This window comes from Haplochromis burtoni, unplaced genomic scaffold (assembly GCF_018398535.1).
Source record: "Haplochromis burtoni strain Fernald_Lab_line unplaced genomic scaffold, NCSU_Asbu1 Contig_10, whole genome shotgun sequence".
Lineage (NCBI taxonomy): Eukaryota > Metazoa > Chordata > Actinopteri > Cichliformes > Cichlidae > Haplochromis > Haplochromis burtoni.
The window spans coordinates 526,523-542,600 of record NW_024582371.1 but is presented as its reverse complement, the minus strand read 5'-3'; the positions used below and the strand labels follow the sequence as shown (position 1 = coordinate 542,600).

The 16,078-nt window shown below is 37.8% G+C and overlaps 1 protein-coding gene across 1 annotated transcript in view; it reads right to left on the bottom strand.

Moving 5' to 3' along the window:
• Positions 1–13,174: 13,174 nt before the first annotated feature.
• oprd1a (opioid receptor, delta 1a) overlaps positions 13,175–16,078 on the bottom strand; it is a 37,131-nt gene continuing 34,227 nt past the window's right edge. The window contains exon 3 of the mRNA XM_014335388.2: positions 13,175–14,604. Within this exon, the coding sequence (XP_014190874.1) occupies positions 14,075–14,604 (530 nt within the window). The 3' untranslated portion in view covers positions 13,175–14,074. The remainder of the gene's footprint in view (positions 14,605–16,078) is intronic.

The following is a 16,078-nucleotide window of genomic DNA, read 5'->3' as shown; positions in this document are numbered from 1 at the left end:
CACCTATAGAAAATGGCATTTGAAATGAAATGTTTATTTGCTAGTTGCAGCTTTCCTTATGGTCTCTTCATGGTGTCAATTTTCCTGTGAGATGCCAAGGTACTTGTATCTACTCTTAGTGTCTACAATCTTGACTTCTGGGAGCACAATCTCCTCAGTTCTGACTACCTTCCCTCTCTTTGTTACCACTCGATACACTTCTCCTGTCTGAATGGCATTTTGCTTTAAGATGTCGTTGCTGTAGATCATTGTAAATTCTTGCAATCCATGTAAAGGAAGTGAGAAACGATTGCTCCATTCCGTAGTCGGTATCTGTAGCCAGTCTTGTTAATGATCTTGCTGACGGGTTTCAGGCCTATGCAGAACAGCAGTTCGGTTCAAGTCAATTTTATTAAAATAGCACAAAATCACAACACTTGCCTTAAAGCACTTTACACTGTAAAGACCCTACAATGATTTAAAGAAAACAGAGAAAACCCAACATTTAGATGACCCCATATGAGCAAGTGCTATGGTGACAGTGGGAAGGAAAAATTCCCTTCTGACAGGAAGAAACCTCCGGCAGAACCAAGCTCGGGTAACAGCGGCCATCTTCCATGAGCAGTTGGGGGTGAGGGGAGGACCACAGTGGAGTACAAACAGATGCGCCCTGATTATTCAAGACCTTGCATGTTAAGAGAAGGATTTTAATTTCAATTCTGTGTTTAACAGGGAGCCAAAGAAAAGAAGCCTGTATGTGCAAAATATGCTCGCTTTCGTCTTCTAACTGTAGCGTTTTGGATTAACTGAAGGCTTTTCGGGGAGTTTTTAGGACATGCTGATAATGAATTACTCTGGCTTAGAAGTAATAAATGCTGAACTATTTTTCCAGTGTCACTCTGAGACAGGATATTTCTAATTTTAGAGATATTTGAAGAAAAGGCTCCTACATATTTCTTTACTGTACAAACCAAAGGACATATCCGGGTCAAAAACAAACCTCACAGTATTACTGGAGGCGAGGATAATGCCATCCATTTATGTATAATGGAAACAGAAATGTTACCAGCACCGAATCTGGTAGAACTTCTGGTAGAAATTCAAGATTTACACAAACAAATTGTAGGCTATTAGATAGATAGATCAAACCACTCAACGCAGTAACGTTTAATACCTATAGCATAACTCTAATTACTGCAAAAAATATTATGGTCAACAGTACAGAGTGCTGCATTGAGGTCTAGCACTGAGATGAGTTCACTGTCAGAGGCCAGAAGTAAAGTAAAGAAGTAAAGTCGTTTGTAAAGTTCACTAATGCCGTTTCTGTATCGAGCTCTGAAACCTTAAAGAAACTCTTCAAATAAACCTTTTCTCTGCAGATGATCAGTTAGCTGTTTTACAACTAAAAAATGGCTTGGCCAACTGTTACCCGTCACTGACAATCCCGTAAACCTAACCAAGTCCAAATCCTGATTTCAAGTGCCTTTCCTTACTTTAATATTGGAGCACATGATAGTATTTCAGTTTAGTCATTGGCTCAGCTTATATTGTCATGACTACAGAAAGCTTTCCTCATCTACAACCAAGGCAGGTCAGCATAACCTGCTGGATCGAAGATTACTTTAATCCATGGAGCTTTCCTGTATGAGGGACTGAAATCTGAAGATAGAACTAATCATTTACAACAGAGTGCATGTGAGCATAATGAAAGGCCTAGAACTGCAGCTTACATTTTTCTGAGCAGCTTATCAGACCAGTACAGTGTTTTACTCTCGCCTGTCTGTGGCTGTTGCTTGATGCTGACAGAGCGACTTGCAAAAACCACAGGGGTGGCTCTAAAGGTGTTGGGCAAAAAGAAGCTCACACTGGCCTGTTAAAAAACACCTGTCAACCTCTTCATTCATTCAAATTTAAGTTCATATTTAACTTTAAGCTTTATGAAAATTAAACCATAGGATGTTATAAAGGTTATCTTCATTATATTTGTGTCATTCTTATCATTTGTAAACAATGAAATTACACACATACAGGTGTGTAGCTGCAGTAAATGCCTTTGCTGCAGTCTGACACCTGTGCATCTCACAATTCACTGTGATTGATGGTTCTATCACTAGTCACATCATCAATAAACACCTGTTTCATAAAAGCATATGTCAAAGAAGGGCTTCAAAGAAGAGTGCTTCAAGAAGCCTTGAGAACAATCACAGAAAACTAATTGAAGAACTTGCTGAGGAGAATTCAGACTGTGCTGCAGTCACACAAAATATTGATTTCTATAACTTGATTAACCTATTTATAATTTTCCAAGCAGAATATAATTAAATTAAGCTTACGGGTAAGTTCATTATGGAAAATCTGTAATCATCCCTCTGCCTGATTTCCCGGATGTTCAGCTGCTTTCCTGTTCTTTGCATGACTGCCGTTTTCTCACACGCTCAGTGTCAATACTGACATCATTACTCTAGTCCAATCATCTTCTCGCCTGCCTTTTTTGAGCCAATCAGCCTCTGCTTTATCTTCACCACCATCAAAATCTAGAATCCAGTGGTTCCTGTCCTAAATCCTATCACTGCTGAGATCACATTCTGTCTTGACAGGTCATCTTTGTCTAATTACCATATACGTTAATTCTTCTTCATTTAGAACTAACAACCATTACAGATTTAGATTTAGAAATAAATACGGTGAAATCATTAGATACTAAATCAAAAGGGAATGTCAAGAAATACCTGCAGAGAATAAGGCAAGTCTTGAGGAGTCAGCTGTACTGGAAGAACAAGACACAGGCAATCAGCACCTACTCCCTGCCAGTCATCAGATACCCTGCTGCGATAATAAGCTGACAAAAGGAGCAAATAGAAGCCATTGACATCAAGACAAGAAAGCTCCTTAACATACATAAAGGGTTTTCTCCCCAAATACAGCACGCTGAGACTACATGCTAAGCATAAGGGAGGAGGCCAAGTACCAGTGAGTGTGAGTGTCGGAACAAATATCCATGGGTACATCAGGAAGATGGCCACAACTGGCTGTTTACTTAGTGAATACCCTCGGCAGCAGAAACCCAATAAAGAAGAGGAGCAAGAACAGGAACCATCATGGACTGCCGGCAGGTACAACTGGGAGATAAAAGAAGTGGCTGATATTGAAAAATCCTCCAATGGCTGGACAAAGTTGGACTGAAAGCACAGAGGCAGTAATCATGGCAGCACAGGAACAAGCGCTGAGCACAAGATGGGGTTTACTAGACCAGATGCGACCCCAGATGCAGGTTGTACAAGATTCAAGTAGAGATGTGAAATTAGGGCTGAGCAGCTTTGACAGCTTGGGAGAAATACTGTTGCCTAGTTATTTTATATTGTCATTGTGAAAGTGATGGGATGTCACCAGGGCTGCAACATTCCAATTTTTGTTTTAGAGAATCAAAATCAAAAGTGGTTTATTATTGGGAACATTTGCAGTTGATGTGTTCATCATAGAAGTAGCTTACAATGTCGCTGCTGTTTCTTTTTCTAACAGATTGAGTGCACCCTTTGTGGGAATAAGTTCCACTGCACATGTGTTTACTATACCTTACCTTACCATACCATAATTTATTTATAAAGCACTTTCATATAACAAATTGCTGTACAGCAGAAATATAAAAAGTACAACAAGAACAACAAATACAATAAATAAATAAATAAATAACAATAAAATAATAGTGTCAGTTACCCACTGAGTCAAAAGCCAACGAATAAAAATGAGTTTTTACCAGGATTTAAACACAACCACTGAAGTAGTAAGAAGATGTGAAGAGGAAGGTCATTCCAAAGCTTAGAGTACATCTTGCATTCTTAACAGTGGCCTCGAAGTTTCAGCCAAGATAACAGCTGCAGCAGATCAGACAAATATACAGGCGCCAGACAATTTAAGGATTTCAAAGCCAGTAAAAGGTGGACAGAACTGGAGTAATATGCTCAAGTTTGAGCCATGACTTAGCATCGCTAAGACAATCAAACAGGAGTCTAATCGAGGAGCTATCAGAGTGATTGAAATGTAGATCAAGCTGGCAATCGTCACCATATAGATGACATGAAATTCCAGAGACACAGCAGGAAATGCAATGAAAACAGTTGTGGCCCATGCGATACACCCCATGGCAAAGGGGGACCAAGGATGAGACCCAACCCAACCTAACACAAAAGCTCCTGTTAGAGAGAGATGATTTTATCCACAAAAGGCCAAGCTGGAAATTCCCACACATAGCTGTAGTCAAGAGATCCATGATCCACCGTGTCAAATGCAGCAGTCAGATCCAACAAAACAAGCAATACATGTTTACCACGGTATGTCGCTAAAAAATGTTGTTCATAACCTTTATGAGAGCTGTCGCTGTGCTGTAAAACAGCTTAAGCTGGACTGAAGAGCTTCTGAAAATTGAAACTTAGATAGTCCATCAGCTGAGTGTGAACTATTTTTTTCCTCAGAACGCAGAATTTATGGTGTTGTACAAAACACAAGGATTATGTGAATTAACAGCAATGAGTCGACTGTTCTTGGCAGTCTTTTGTGGCAGTGTTTGTGAAACATCCATTGAGGATTTCTTTTGCTGTTCCTGTGTGTAAACCGATGCCAGCTGTATGCCACATAAAATCTTTTTCTATTTTATTGTATATTTTTTGTTGTTGTTTTTTCTTCTTCTACTGCATTAATTTTAATGTCTCTTATGGTAACATCTTGAATAAAAAAGTCCTTATCAAACAAACTTTTAAGGTATGCAAGATTCCATCGAGCTGATGGGTGGTGTCTTGGGAAAATCTCAGCTTGTGATTTATGTTACAGAAACAGAGATATGAGACTAAGCAGAAGGCTTAGATGTGATAATATAGATTTTTTCCCCCAAGGTCCTTAAACTTGTCAAACTAACATACTGGTAGATAAAGGCAACCATTATGTGAAAATGATAAATCTGGAGATGCAACATCTGGAAAACAGAAAGTTGAATATGTGAATAAAATTAACAAGGTAATGTAAAAAGACAGATAACTGATACACTGTCTATTTATTTCAGCTATAGCTGTAGCTGCGGGAAGTGGCCTTCACAGAGTGATTACGGAGTGTTGCGCTACAGCTATTGAAGGTAAAACTGGCGCTACACAGCTCAGGTGGCAGACTTATTGAGAATTTTTAATACTGTTTGGTGTACGTGTGTGTGGATTTAGCATTTTTGGTTTTGGAATAAATGTTAGTGTATTTATTTCCATTAACTGAAACCACCCTTCTTGGTGTATTGGCATATTTTCAAACTTATGTAGCCTTTAATTTACTTTGCAGGCTGCCTCAGCCTGTAGGTGGATCAAAGTGCGGGACTTGAGACAACGCTTAAACTGTCACAGTTTCTACCCAGTATTTTGAGTTTATTATGTTTTAGCTTGCATCAGGGATTGTTTTCTTGTTCTCTTTTTGTGTTAATGATGATGATGATTATGATGTTTATTATTAGAGTTTCATGTTTCTGTTTGTGCTTAGGATTTGTTCTTCGGTTGTGTCTGCTTAGTATTTGTCTAGTTCCATGTGTCATTTTCTGTCTGTCTCTCAATGTCCAGTCTGCGTCTTAGTGTGATGGTTTCTTGTTCCTGTTTTATTGTGAAGGTCTGCGTCTCATGTGAGTGTGTTCAGTTCTTGTTGATTATTCCCAGCTGTGTCCACCACCTGTGTGTAATTCCCCTGTGTTTCTCTGTGTGTATTTAAGTCGTGTCCTCTGTCATTGTAGTGGCTGGTCCGTCTGCGTATCCACCATGTTGCATCCATGTGTTCCCTGTTGTCATCATCATGTACCATCGTCTTCCTTCCTTTATGTTCAGGTTCGTGTTCTTGTTCATTCTCTGTAGTTTAGTTGTCCCAGTATAGTTTAGTTCTCTGTTTTATCGTTTGCCTCTCTATATTTTTGTGTCAATAAATCACCTTCATACCTTCACGACTGCCTGCGCTTGGATCCTCTTTTTTCCTTTTTTCCCACGGCTCTTCTCACTCGCCATGACATAAACTTAACAGAAATCTCTTTAAAACATTTTACTATGAAACCCAGGTAACTCTGGAGCCAGAAACTTACTAATGTATATGTCAAGGACATGCCACAAAACTCACAGGGAACACAACTATGTGGGGATGTTTGACAACTAAATGTCAAAGAACAAAGAAAATCAAGGATTTAAATACACACGAGTTAATAAGGATGAAGGGAGATATTTGGGAATCCCGCTAAACTAATGACACAAGGCTAAACAAAACTGAACCAGAATGCATATCAGACAATGACACAGCAACAACAGATACAGAGACGGAGACTAGACAACACACAGGGAAGGCAGGGAAACACAAGGTTGGCTAAGAAAAATAACAAGAGAAAAAAACCCAAATACCCCAAGCAGAACATGAACTGGACATAGACATTTAATAAAACTCGAGGACTAGATTACCATTAAAAACCTACCAGCACATAACCAAAACATAATTACAACAACACTGAAAAATCTGTTAAAAAATCTTTTAAGCAAGAACAAAGAACAAAAAATCTTCATACCCAGGAACCATGACAGTTTAAATATGCCTTAGTGTTCAATCAATACATTTCCTGGGGATGAGATTCACTACAGCAAAAAAAAAAAAAGACAAAAACAGAAAAGAAATAAGATACTCGGAGCGTCAGATTTGAAAGACAGACCAGGAATTTGTTGATTTTGTAGTGAATGAAGAAAAATAAATAAAAGTGTTCTTCCAACATGAGCCGGGGCGTGGCTCAGGGTCAGGTTAACGAGTCAGCACAGAGGGGTGACATCATGGGTGTCCCCTATCACCAAGTAGATAGCCATCAAGCTCTCCTGTATTTATAACTGGATACATTTTAAGATTGTTTTAAGAATGGAAAGGAAATATAATATATTGAATTTACATTTGCAAATCTGTTGCTCAAGCTACACTCCTGATACATTTGATCATCATGCACTAGGCCAGGCCAATTGGCTTCATGGTACATGATGATGACATTTAATTGTGATTAAATCTGCTGCATCACAAACAATTTTAGCAGTACAGACAATAAGAGAAATTATATGCATATTTAATGTCATGTATTTTAATATATTATCTCTCACACTGTATGTTGCGAGTTAATTGTGCTTTTCACACCGACTGGCTTAAAAAGGATGGACACACCATGTCCAACCAGGCTCAACAGTCTGAGCACTCTGCCTTCTATTGTAGTTTTGGAAGCGCCATCAGGATAAGAGGGTACTTTGAGGCAGCCTTTTTGAGATACAATAGGGATAGATCATTCAGGATTTTGAATGAGGAGAGGGCTTTGAAATTAAATTCTGGGGGGCAATATAGAGTAGCCAATATATTAAAGTTGTGATGTTTTTTTTCCCTCACTCTCATCTCGTTATACCCCACCCATCAGTTTTACTCTTTTTAGTGGAAAACTATGAATACTTCACATATCTTTAGTCTTGTCCCTTCATATAGCACCAATTTAAAACTCACTTTTACACTACATTGAGGGACAAGGTATGTGAGGTAGTGAATCTTCGATATCTCAAGTGAAATTTTTACAGTGTACACAGCCTTATATTAGCTTACAGAATTGCTACTACGCTGTTGACTTTGAGGTTTTATATTGATAAAATAAATATTACTGTTGGTAAAATGAGTCATTTATCACTCTTCCTAATTCAAAGGAAACTATTATACATCTCTAAACATAACCATTACAAATGTAAATGATGATCTAGTTGAGTTAGAGTGTATATTGTAGAGAAAAGATCCTTTATGTCCTCATGGACACACTTTTTAAAAAGGTCCCAGTTTATTAAAATTGTTATTATTTAAATAATAATTACTTATTTTAGCTGCCTAATATATTTCTCTCAAAACACAGTTGCAGTGGTAATCTTAAATAAACAGGATTGTTCATCAAGTTCAGGAGTCTTTATTCTGACAGTAGAATGGCAGAAGGCTATCCTGCATGTCAGAATACTCTTGTTGAACTCTTTTGAATACTTACATCAGGGATTTGAGCCGTCCCCTTGCTTGTTAAAGCGGTCAGCCTTTGGCTAATCACCAGAGAGGTGTCTCTGTTGTTGTGGGTAATTGATGAGTGGCTGCTACAGAAGGAAAAAGTCATCATTAAATTGAAACTCTTCAGCTCTTTCACTAGAGTATTCTTTGGCTGAGGTGACTGTCAGTCTCCATGGCAACTCCAAGCTGCTGATATGTATTTGCAAAGTTGGGTGTTTAATTTCCTGCTGGCGGTGAGCAGCACACTCTGGGACTCAGAAGAGCCTTGGGTCACCTCTTGCGTGTTTATCCATGCACCCGTGGAAATGCACTTTGCCACGACTGACCAAAGAGAAGCACTCTTAGCTGTTAACCTCAATCATGTTCATGCAAGATGGATTGTTCCATTATGAAACAAATCAGTTTAAAGGAAATATTATGCCCTCTCTTTTCCTCATTACCAGGAAACCAAAACAAAAAACAAACAAAAAAAAAAAACCCCAAAAGCTCACAAAGTTCACTGAAAGCTTTATTTTGTTTTCTTCACTTTTGCCTACAATTGAAGTTACGCTAGAAACACAGTAGCTGCAAGATAAATGTTTTAAACAACATTTGCACCAAAAAGCCAAGAAATATGTTAACACTGCAAAAGAAGCAGTATAGTGTTAAATATGATTAGCCTTGCATTTGATATTGCAGTCAGTGGTTATCAACAGATTAGCATATAACACAAATCTACATCTATTAAATTCACAAAGGCTGCTTTAATATTCTGTTTACAGTGTTAAGCTGTAGTGTATCAATGTCAAAAGTGTCAAAGTAGCTAACAATACTGATACAACGGAAATGACAGGCGTGCAAAAAATTTATAAAACCTGACAGAAGAGTAAGAAATGAATCAGATGAACTGTTCTGAACAATAAATCAGTAATAGCATTTACTAATATTTCACATATTAAAAGGCTCCCTATTGATTAGCTTCTGTATCAGGAGTGAACTGCTAATGCATTTAATTATGAGTTATTATTAATCTCTGGCTCTCTTCCACAGCGCATCTTTTATCCTGTCTTCCTCTCATCTCCCTCTCCCTCATCCTGCTTCTGCCAGAGGTTTCTTCCTGGTAAAAGGGAGTTTTTCTTTCCTACTGTTGCCAAATACTTGCTCAAACAACGCTGTTTATTGTTTTTACAATATAAAGCGCCTTTAGGCTACTGTTGTTGTGATTTGGTGAATTGAACTGATCATTGCAATTTAACCAGTTAAGCTGGAATTATTAAATTGCCCATGATAAATTACTATGACAACATAGATCGTACTACCGAAAGTCACAGAAATATCCGTGAAGCTTAAAAACTTTAGATTGCTGCATAGCCGTGATCATCATAGTGTATTTATGTATATATGTCTGTATCTCCTTAACACGGTGCCAATCTGAGCGAATCTTTGCATGGACTTTATCACACATATTGTGATCACTAACAGCAATATAATTTTACAAAAGATTGAAGATTAAATGGTGATTTAGATTGCATGTATTATGTTAATTTCATATTCCAACAGTGAAAGCACACTGCGTCACATTCTCAGTTTGCGATAGTTTCACGTGTCACAACACTGTATGTAACTTAATGATTACTAAAATTTGTATTTGCAAGGGAATTTTGTTCAAGAATCAAACATTTATTTTATAAAATGTTGGAGATGTGGAAATATCCATATGTAATGGGCATTTCCACACAGTTTCCGTATAATACCAAAGTAAACCAATGGATCAAAGACAGTGCACTGAACATAAAAGTCTGGCAAGTCTGTTTTCTGTGGTTAAAGTTCTGAAAGTTGATTAATCAATGTAAAAATACTCTTAGTGTAGTCTTTTTTGCTGATTTTAATCAGTAGCCCAGCAGGTTATATGAGAATAACTTAGAGGCAGGGATCGTTCACCCTTTTGTCATCTTTGAAATGAAATCTTGCGTCTTATTTGGCCACACAGCTTTTCTGTATTAAAATTTACATTTGGGAATACCAAATTCCACATACCAAAGAAGCTGTGCACCCAACCCTATTTCATCTAACACAGGACACACTTCTGTGTAATTCCTCTCTGGAGAATTTAAGCTTCCTTTTGACTATTAACAGGATATTGTTTCAGTGCCTTCCATTACAAAAAAAGACTCATAATTTTCTGGAATCATAGCCCGGCACGATCTATCATGTTCAAGTTTTGGAGTCCTGAAGATCCAGGAGGCGTGGTTTAGGACAGAAATGTTTCTTTTTGTGCCAAAATAAGGATTTAATGTTTCTGACTTAATCTTCCAAAAATAAAAGTAGTATTTATTCTGAAAGGCAACAAATAATAAATATTGCTTTGCACCTAAAATAGACTAAGTTGATTGGTTTACAGGGATAATGGCAAAGAGATTAATGGGTTAGCAAGCCATGTGGAGCTTGAGGTCAGTGTTTTCTGTGTTACAATGTTCCTATTATTCACAGCATATTGCTAGTGTTATATAACTATACAATTCCACCTGTAGCAATATGGTTTATATTTGTAACTTCTTGTATATATGCAGCTAAAACCCCTGAATGAAACCCTGCTGTTCCTCTTATTTTGCACATATTCTTCTTGTTTGTTATTTATTCCTGTTACGTCACTACTTATATGTCCTGCACAGTTGGTGCGGAGCACCCAAAGTGTCATTGTACATATACAATGACAATTCTATTCTATTCAAGATACAAACTGTGTCGTATTGTCAGTTGGTGATGCAAAAACTCTACAAAGGTTTTTATCCTTGGTTCTACTCTGCTGCTGTTTTATTTGAAGTCTGTTTTACACTGCTGGAATTGTAGCTACTAAAACACAGATTAGAACATTAAAAAGAGCTTTTGTTATAGCTAAGATGACCTATTAAATCAACAAAAGTAAATACTGTGAACTTGTGAACAAACCAAAGTGATTTCCATGTCTACTTATAGTAGGCTATGGAACAGTAACATTTAATGTTCAGATGTATCGATTTTAAAGAGCTCTAATGTGCAGTTTTGACATTAGAAATTACCTGCAGTGTAAACATAATTAACAAATACGCTACTACTCTTGAGCTAAACCCCAATATTTTAATAATTTTAATAATTTTCAGCTGCATTAGAACTTGAGTTATATTTGGACTTGGGTTGCATTGTGCTGTTATATTTTGTATACTAATTAAGGTGTTTTATCACCATTTTATCATCATTATTTAATAATGTCTCTTACTGGAGTAAGTTGGGACTTTGTGCAGAAAAATAGTCACATGTTCTGTGATGGCCCTTTCACATAGAAAGCGGCATGTACTGCAGTGACTGCTGGTTGAGCGAATGACCCCAAATTTGCTCAGTAGACACAGGTCTCTGCGAATACCACGTCATTTTTTGCGACTGTGTATGCTTATGTGTACTATATGCTCCCAGTCTCTGTCATTCCACAATTCTACTGGTTTGCCCTTGACACGCCCCTTTTTATGAGAGTGTGCACAGAACCTGAAGGTTGGCTTTTCAAAGAAAGTTGATTTTGTGATAGCCGGTATTTTAAGCTTTTAAAGGTTTTTTTTTCAGGCCAGCTAAGACAAAAAAAAGCCTGGCTCTATGCCTTCATGGTTTATCAAAGTGGTCGGATGTTCAGCTCAACTGCCTGAGCACCATCTCCCTGGTAAAGCTTTAAGCCTCCACATCCATTAAAGCAATATTAGATGACTAGAATGGACAAATAAAGATGGTGGTAGTATATTACTTATTTTTCAGGTTTGGACTCACACAGAGAAAATACAATTCCTTTTGTAGCACTCTGCATCGAGCTATGGAAAGTATCTGAGTGTAAAAGAATGAGAAAGCCTCATAAGTAGGGCTAATCCTGGTTGTACAGTGTAAATCATGCACATACATTTTACTTATTCATACCCTGAATTCACATGATTCATGCTTTGCTTTTTGTAGTAATTGCTGATTTAGTCAAAACAGAAATTTACACACTCTTGTCATCCTTTGGGATAGCTACGTCTGTACATTCCAGCCAGATATAGTTTGATTTTGCAAAGATAACAGCAGCTCAGATGTATTCTGCACACCTGACAGATTTGGCACTTAGAGCTAAGCAGAACAGGTATATACACCACATTACACTTTATATCACACATTATCACTGTAAGAAAACATACACTACAAAAAGTATCAATATCCTGCTGCAAACAGATTTTTTGTTTGTATGTTTGTTTTTCTCTTCTGACCATATCTCTGTGGGGAAGTCCACAGCCAGTCCAAAGGGAAATTGCTGAATCTGTAAACGGAACACAAACTCATATCCAAACAAACTGTAAACACTTATTTTGCTTCTCTTTCTTCTTTGCTTTTTTTTCTTAAATATTTTAGAGCCACATAGATCAAAAGCAAGGTGATGAAATATCAAGAATTATCAAATGTCAATATAAGCAAAGCGTAAAGGAAAAATACAGAACCACAGACGTACCTTGTGGTCATTTTATCTGTGACTGAAGCCAAATGTGTTGTAATGTAAAAGCTAAACATTATGTACAAATTTACATTTTTGATTCATTTTCTACCATCTTTTCATTCATAGTCTGTGTTTTTACTGCTACATTAACCTCATTTAGTCAACTATGCATTTCAGCACTCACCAATGTGACCGTGACTGTCTCGGAAATATTTCCACATGAGAGCAAATTCATATAAACTCCGGATTATTATCTCTAACACAACTCTTTGTGTATGCAAAGCTGAAATGATCATTACCTTCACACTGACGGAGCTCTGGCTAATGCCATCTTACTTGTCTTAAATGTGCTACAGATATTCAGTGTAACAGTTTTCTAATTTAAAAATGATCAATAATCTTAATAACCCTTGGAGCAGTTAGTTTGACATCAGGATGGAAGTCTAGAAAATGAGATAAAGCCAGTCTCAGTCTGAACAATAGACCAATACAATGAGTGAAGTGTTGTGGCTGCCGACAGTGTTCTTCCAGTGGCAGGTTTATCCTCCTTTAGTGATTCTGCTCAGAGGCTTTCTGTGCGCTTGACACCACTACAGAAAGTCAAGTAGGTAAGCAGAAAAGAAGCCCATGGAAATCCAAACAGAAGTGGTTTGATGCTATTCTGTCTTTTTCTAAGCACAAACCCCATAGAGTGGGCTCCATTCTGATTCTACATCTGTTATGACAGACCTTTTTCAAATCCACCGAGTCCAAAATGGTCTTTCAGCACACACCACGTGTCTCTTTTTAAAACAAAGAAAAATACAAAAAAATACCCAAAGGGTGGTTGAATCACACGGAATACCAAACAAGAATTCCCTGCTTCTCCATGTAGAGTTGCTGCCATTGTGCAACAAACTACACTGTAATTCATCATCCAGCTGTCGGTGGGCAAGAGTTGTGTGATTCTCCTCTGTAAGGCTCACTTATTATGAGATGATGTTAAATGTACAAATGGAAAGAGTTAATCTGCAAAATTCTTACTTTTCAGTTTTTTAATCCACATCAGATGTCTCTGATGAAATGGCAAAGTCAGATTTGAAAAGGCCATTGTTTTAAACTTTTGGCTTTTTTGTACATCAGTCATTCTCTGCTCGATTATAGTACCAAGATAAATGCCATATGAATGACATTTTTTGAGACAGACTCCTTCAAGGATTTCTTTGCCCTTTTTGCGTCATCAGAAAGTTCAGCTTTCAATCCCTAAATTATGAACTGTTTCATTATCTTGATAAAACATTTTAGGCCATCAATATCATTCTACTCTCAGTGCCTCTGTAAGGCATCACTTTGAGGGGGGACAGTAAGAACTTTAATAGAAAGTGGAACTTGTTTTCCATTACCTTTAATTATTCATTTGAATGTCTCGTTTGACAGCCAAATTAGAGAGAATAAAACAAGATTTGACTATGTCAACTCTTCCTTTGAAAATATCTCTTAAAACTCTGTTGTGGAGATCTGGGTGACTTCTGATTGGAGATCTTGCTGGATCCTCCTTGAACGAGAGCAATGGGGGACCCGGTCCATGCCTAGTCATGCCGGCTTCTTTCCTGCTTCTGTTGGAGCACAGATGGACACTGGCTCCCTGGTGGTGTTGTGGCCTCTGGTCAGACTGTTTTGCTCCACACGGGTACGACAGGGGAGGCAGAAATCCCTGAAGCATCGCTTAAAATTTTCATCTAAAAATGCATAGAGGACAGGATTGAGGCTACTGTTGGTATACCCCAAAGCGATGCACAGATGCCAGCTAGCTATCACAAAGGGATTCCTGCTGTCAATTTCTATCATGGTCTTCACAATGATAAATATGTGAATGGGGGTCCAGCAGATGATAAAGGCCGCCACCACCACCAGGACCATGCGGGTAATGCGGCGCATGTTGCGGTCTTTCTCCTTGGAGCCTGAGAGCAGACGAACACTCCTCAGACGCAGGATCATCAGACCATAGCATATGGTGATGACCATCACAGGGACCACAAAAGCAAAGATGAAGACGCAGATCTTTGTCACCGTGTCCCAATACCAGTCAGGCTCAGGAAACTTTAACATGCAAGTGGTTTTACCTGAAAAAAAAAAGAACAGTTACATTTTGATGGCGTTAGACAAAATAGGGCTGATGTTAATTAACATCTGTGAAAGATCTGAGCAAAAACCACAGGATTCAAATCCAAAAAACTGCAGTGAAGGCTGTGGTACAAGATCAAGAACCTTTCGTGTGTAGTGCAGACTTTTAAATTCAGATAGTCTGTCATGGAAGGTTTCATAATATTGCACTCAGCTGTTCACACAATAAGAGATAAAAAGTCCCCTAAAGTGTTGAAGAATAAAGCAAAAGCTAATAACTTTTCAAAAGTTATAGAAGCAATTACACATGTAGTGACATGTAATTTATGTGTAACTTTAGGCACACACTTATAGAAAATAAGGTTAGGTAAACTTACAGCTGGATTTTACTTGTGTGGGCAACTCAAACTTTAATATCATCCCAGTACAGACCTGCATCACTGAATTTATACACACATTTTATGCACGTGCACCCAGTTATTTTTATAGTTTGTCTTTTCAACCATCACAATGAATACACTACTGTACAATCCCTTCACTCTTTATATTTTAATTTTTTGAAAGATTAGTCACTACTTGCACATTTCACGTTTCCTTGCTGTTAGGCTGATCACTGCACTTTTGCATCCCCGGAGAGGGAACAGGACTGAACATATCGATCGACTGACTGATTGAGTTGAACTCTCTGTTCTCTCAGCCTCATGTTCACATTCTGCAGCATCTTCCTCTTTTTGTTCTTTTAACCCATTTTTCTCTGAACAGAATAGAACATTGCACACACGAGGGAGACTGACCAAAAACTCCTTATGTTTCTGCTCCACTGTTCAACAGTTTTTCAGTTTCTCCCTGGAGCATGATGGAAAATAATCTGAAAAGGAGTTTAGTTGTAGTCTAGCAATCAGCGACCCTGCAAAGAGCCCCCATCTTTGAGAAATCTAATAGGTTATATCTGAAAACTGTGACTGATAATAACATATTGTTTTTAGCTGTAAGAGGGTGGCAGACTTTCACAATCTTTCCAAAGTTTTCTGGCATGGTAGTCTTCATACACTTTAGCAGTGTATAGAATAAGTTTTAAGTCAGGATCAACCAAATTTAAGCCTAGACTCAACTATTTCCAGTTTTATTCATTGGCATGCATGTCTGATTTGCAGCAACACTGAATCAAAATAAAAACAAAGGGGAATTTAAATTAGATTAAATTATGAAAATCAATAAAGCTGTACCGTCAACACCTTCATGGTCAAGCAGTCTAATTATGTAATAACAAAGTGAAAAGAGGTCTGCAAAGAAAGGCATTTCTTTGAAAATGAGAGCAATGCTCACGTTGCTAGGTTTTTTGTGAAGATTCAACTACTTTTAAATGATCTCGCCACTTGCGACGCTGACCATGGTAAACACAAACTGTACATCCAATGGCAGCGCTAGACATTTCCTCCTAATCAGAGACAAAATCTCCCAATCAACTCCTCA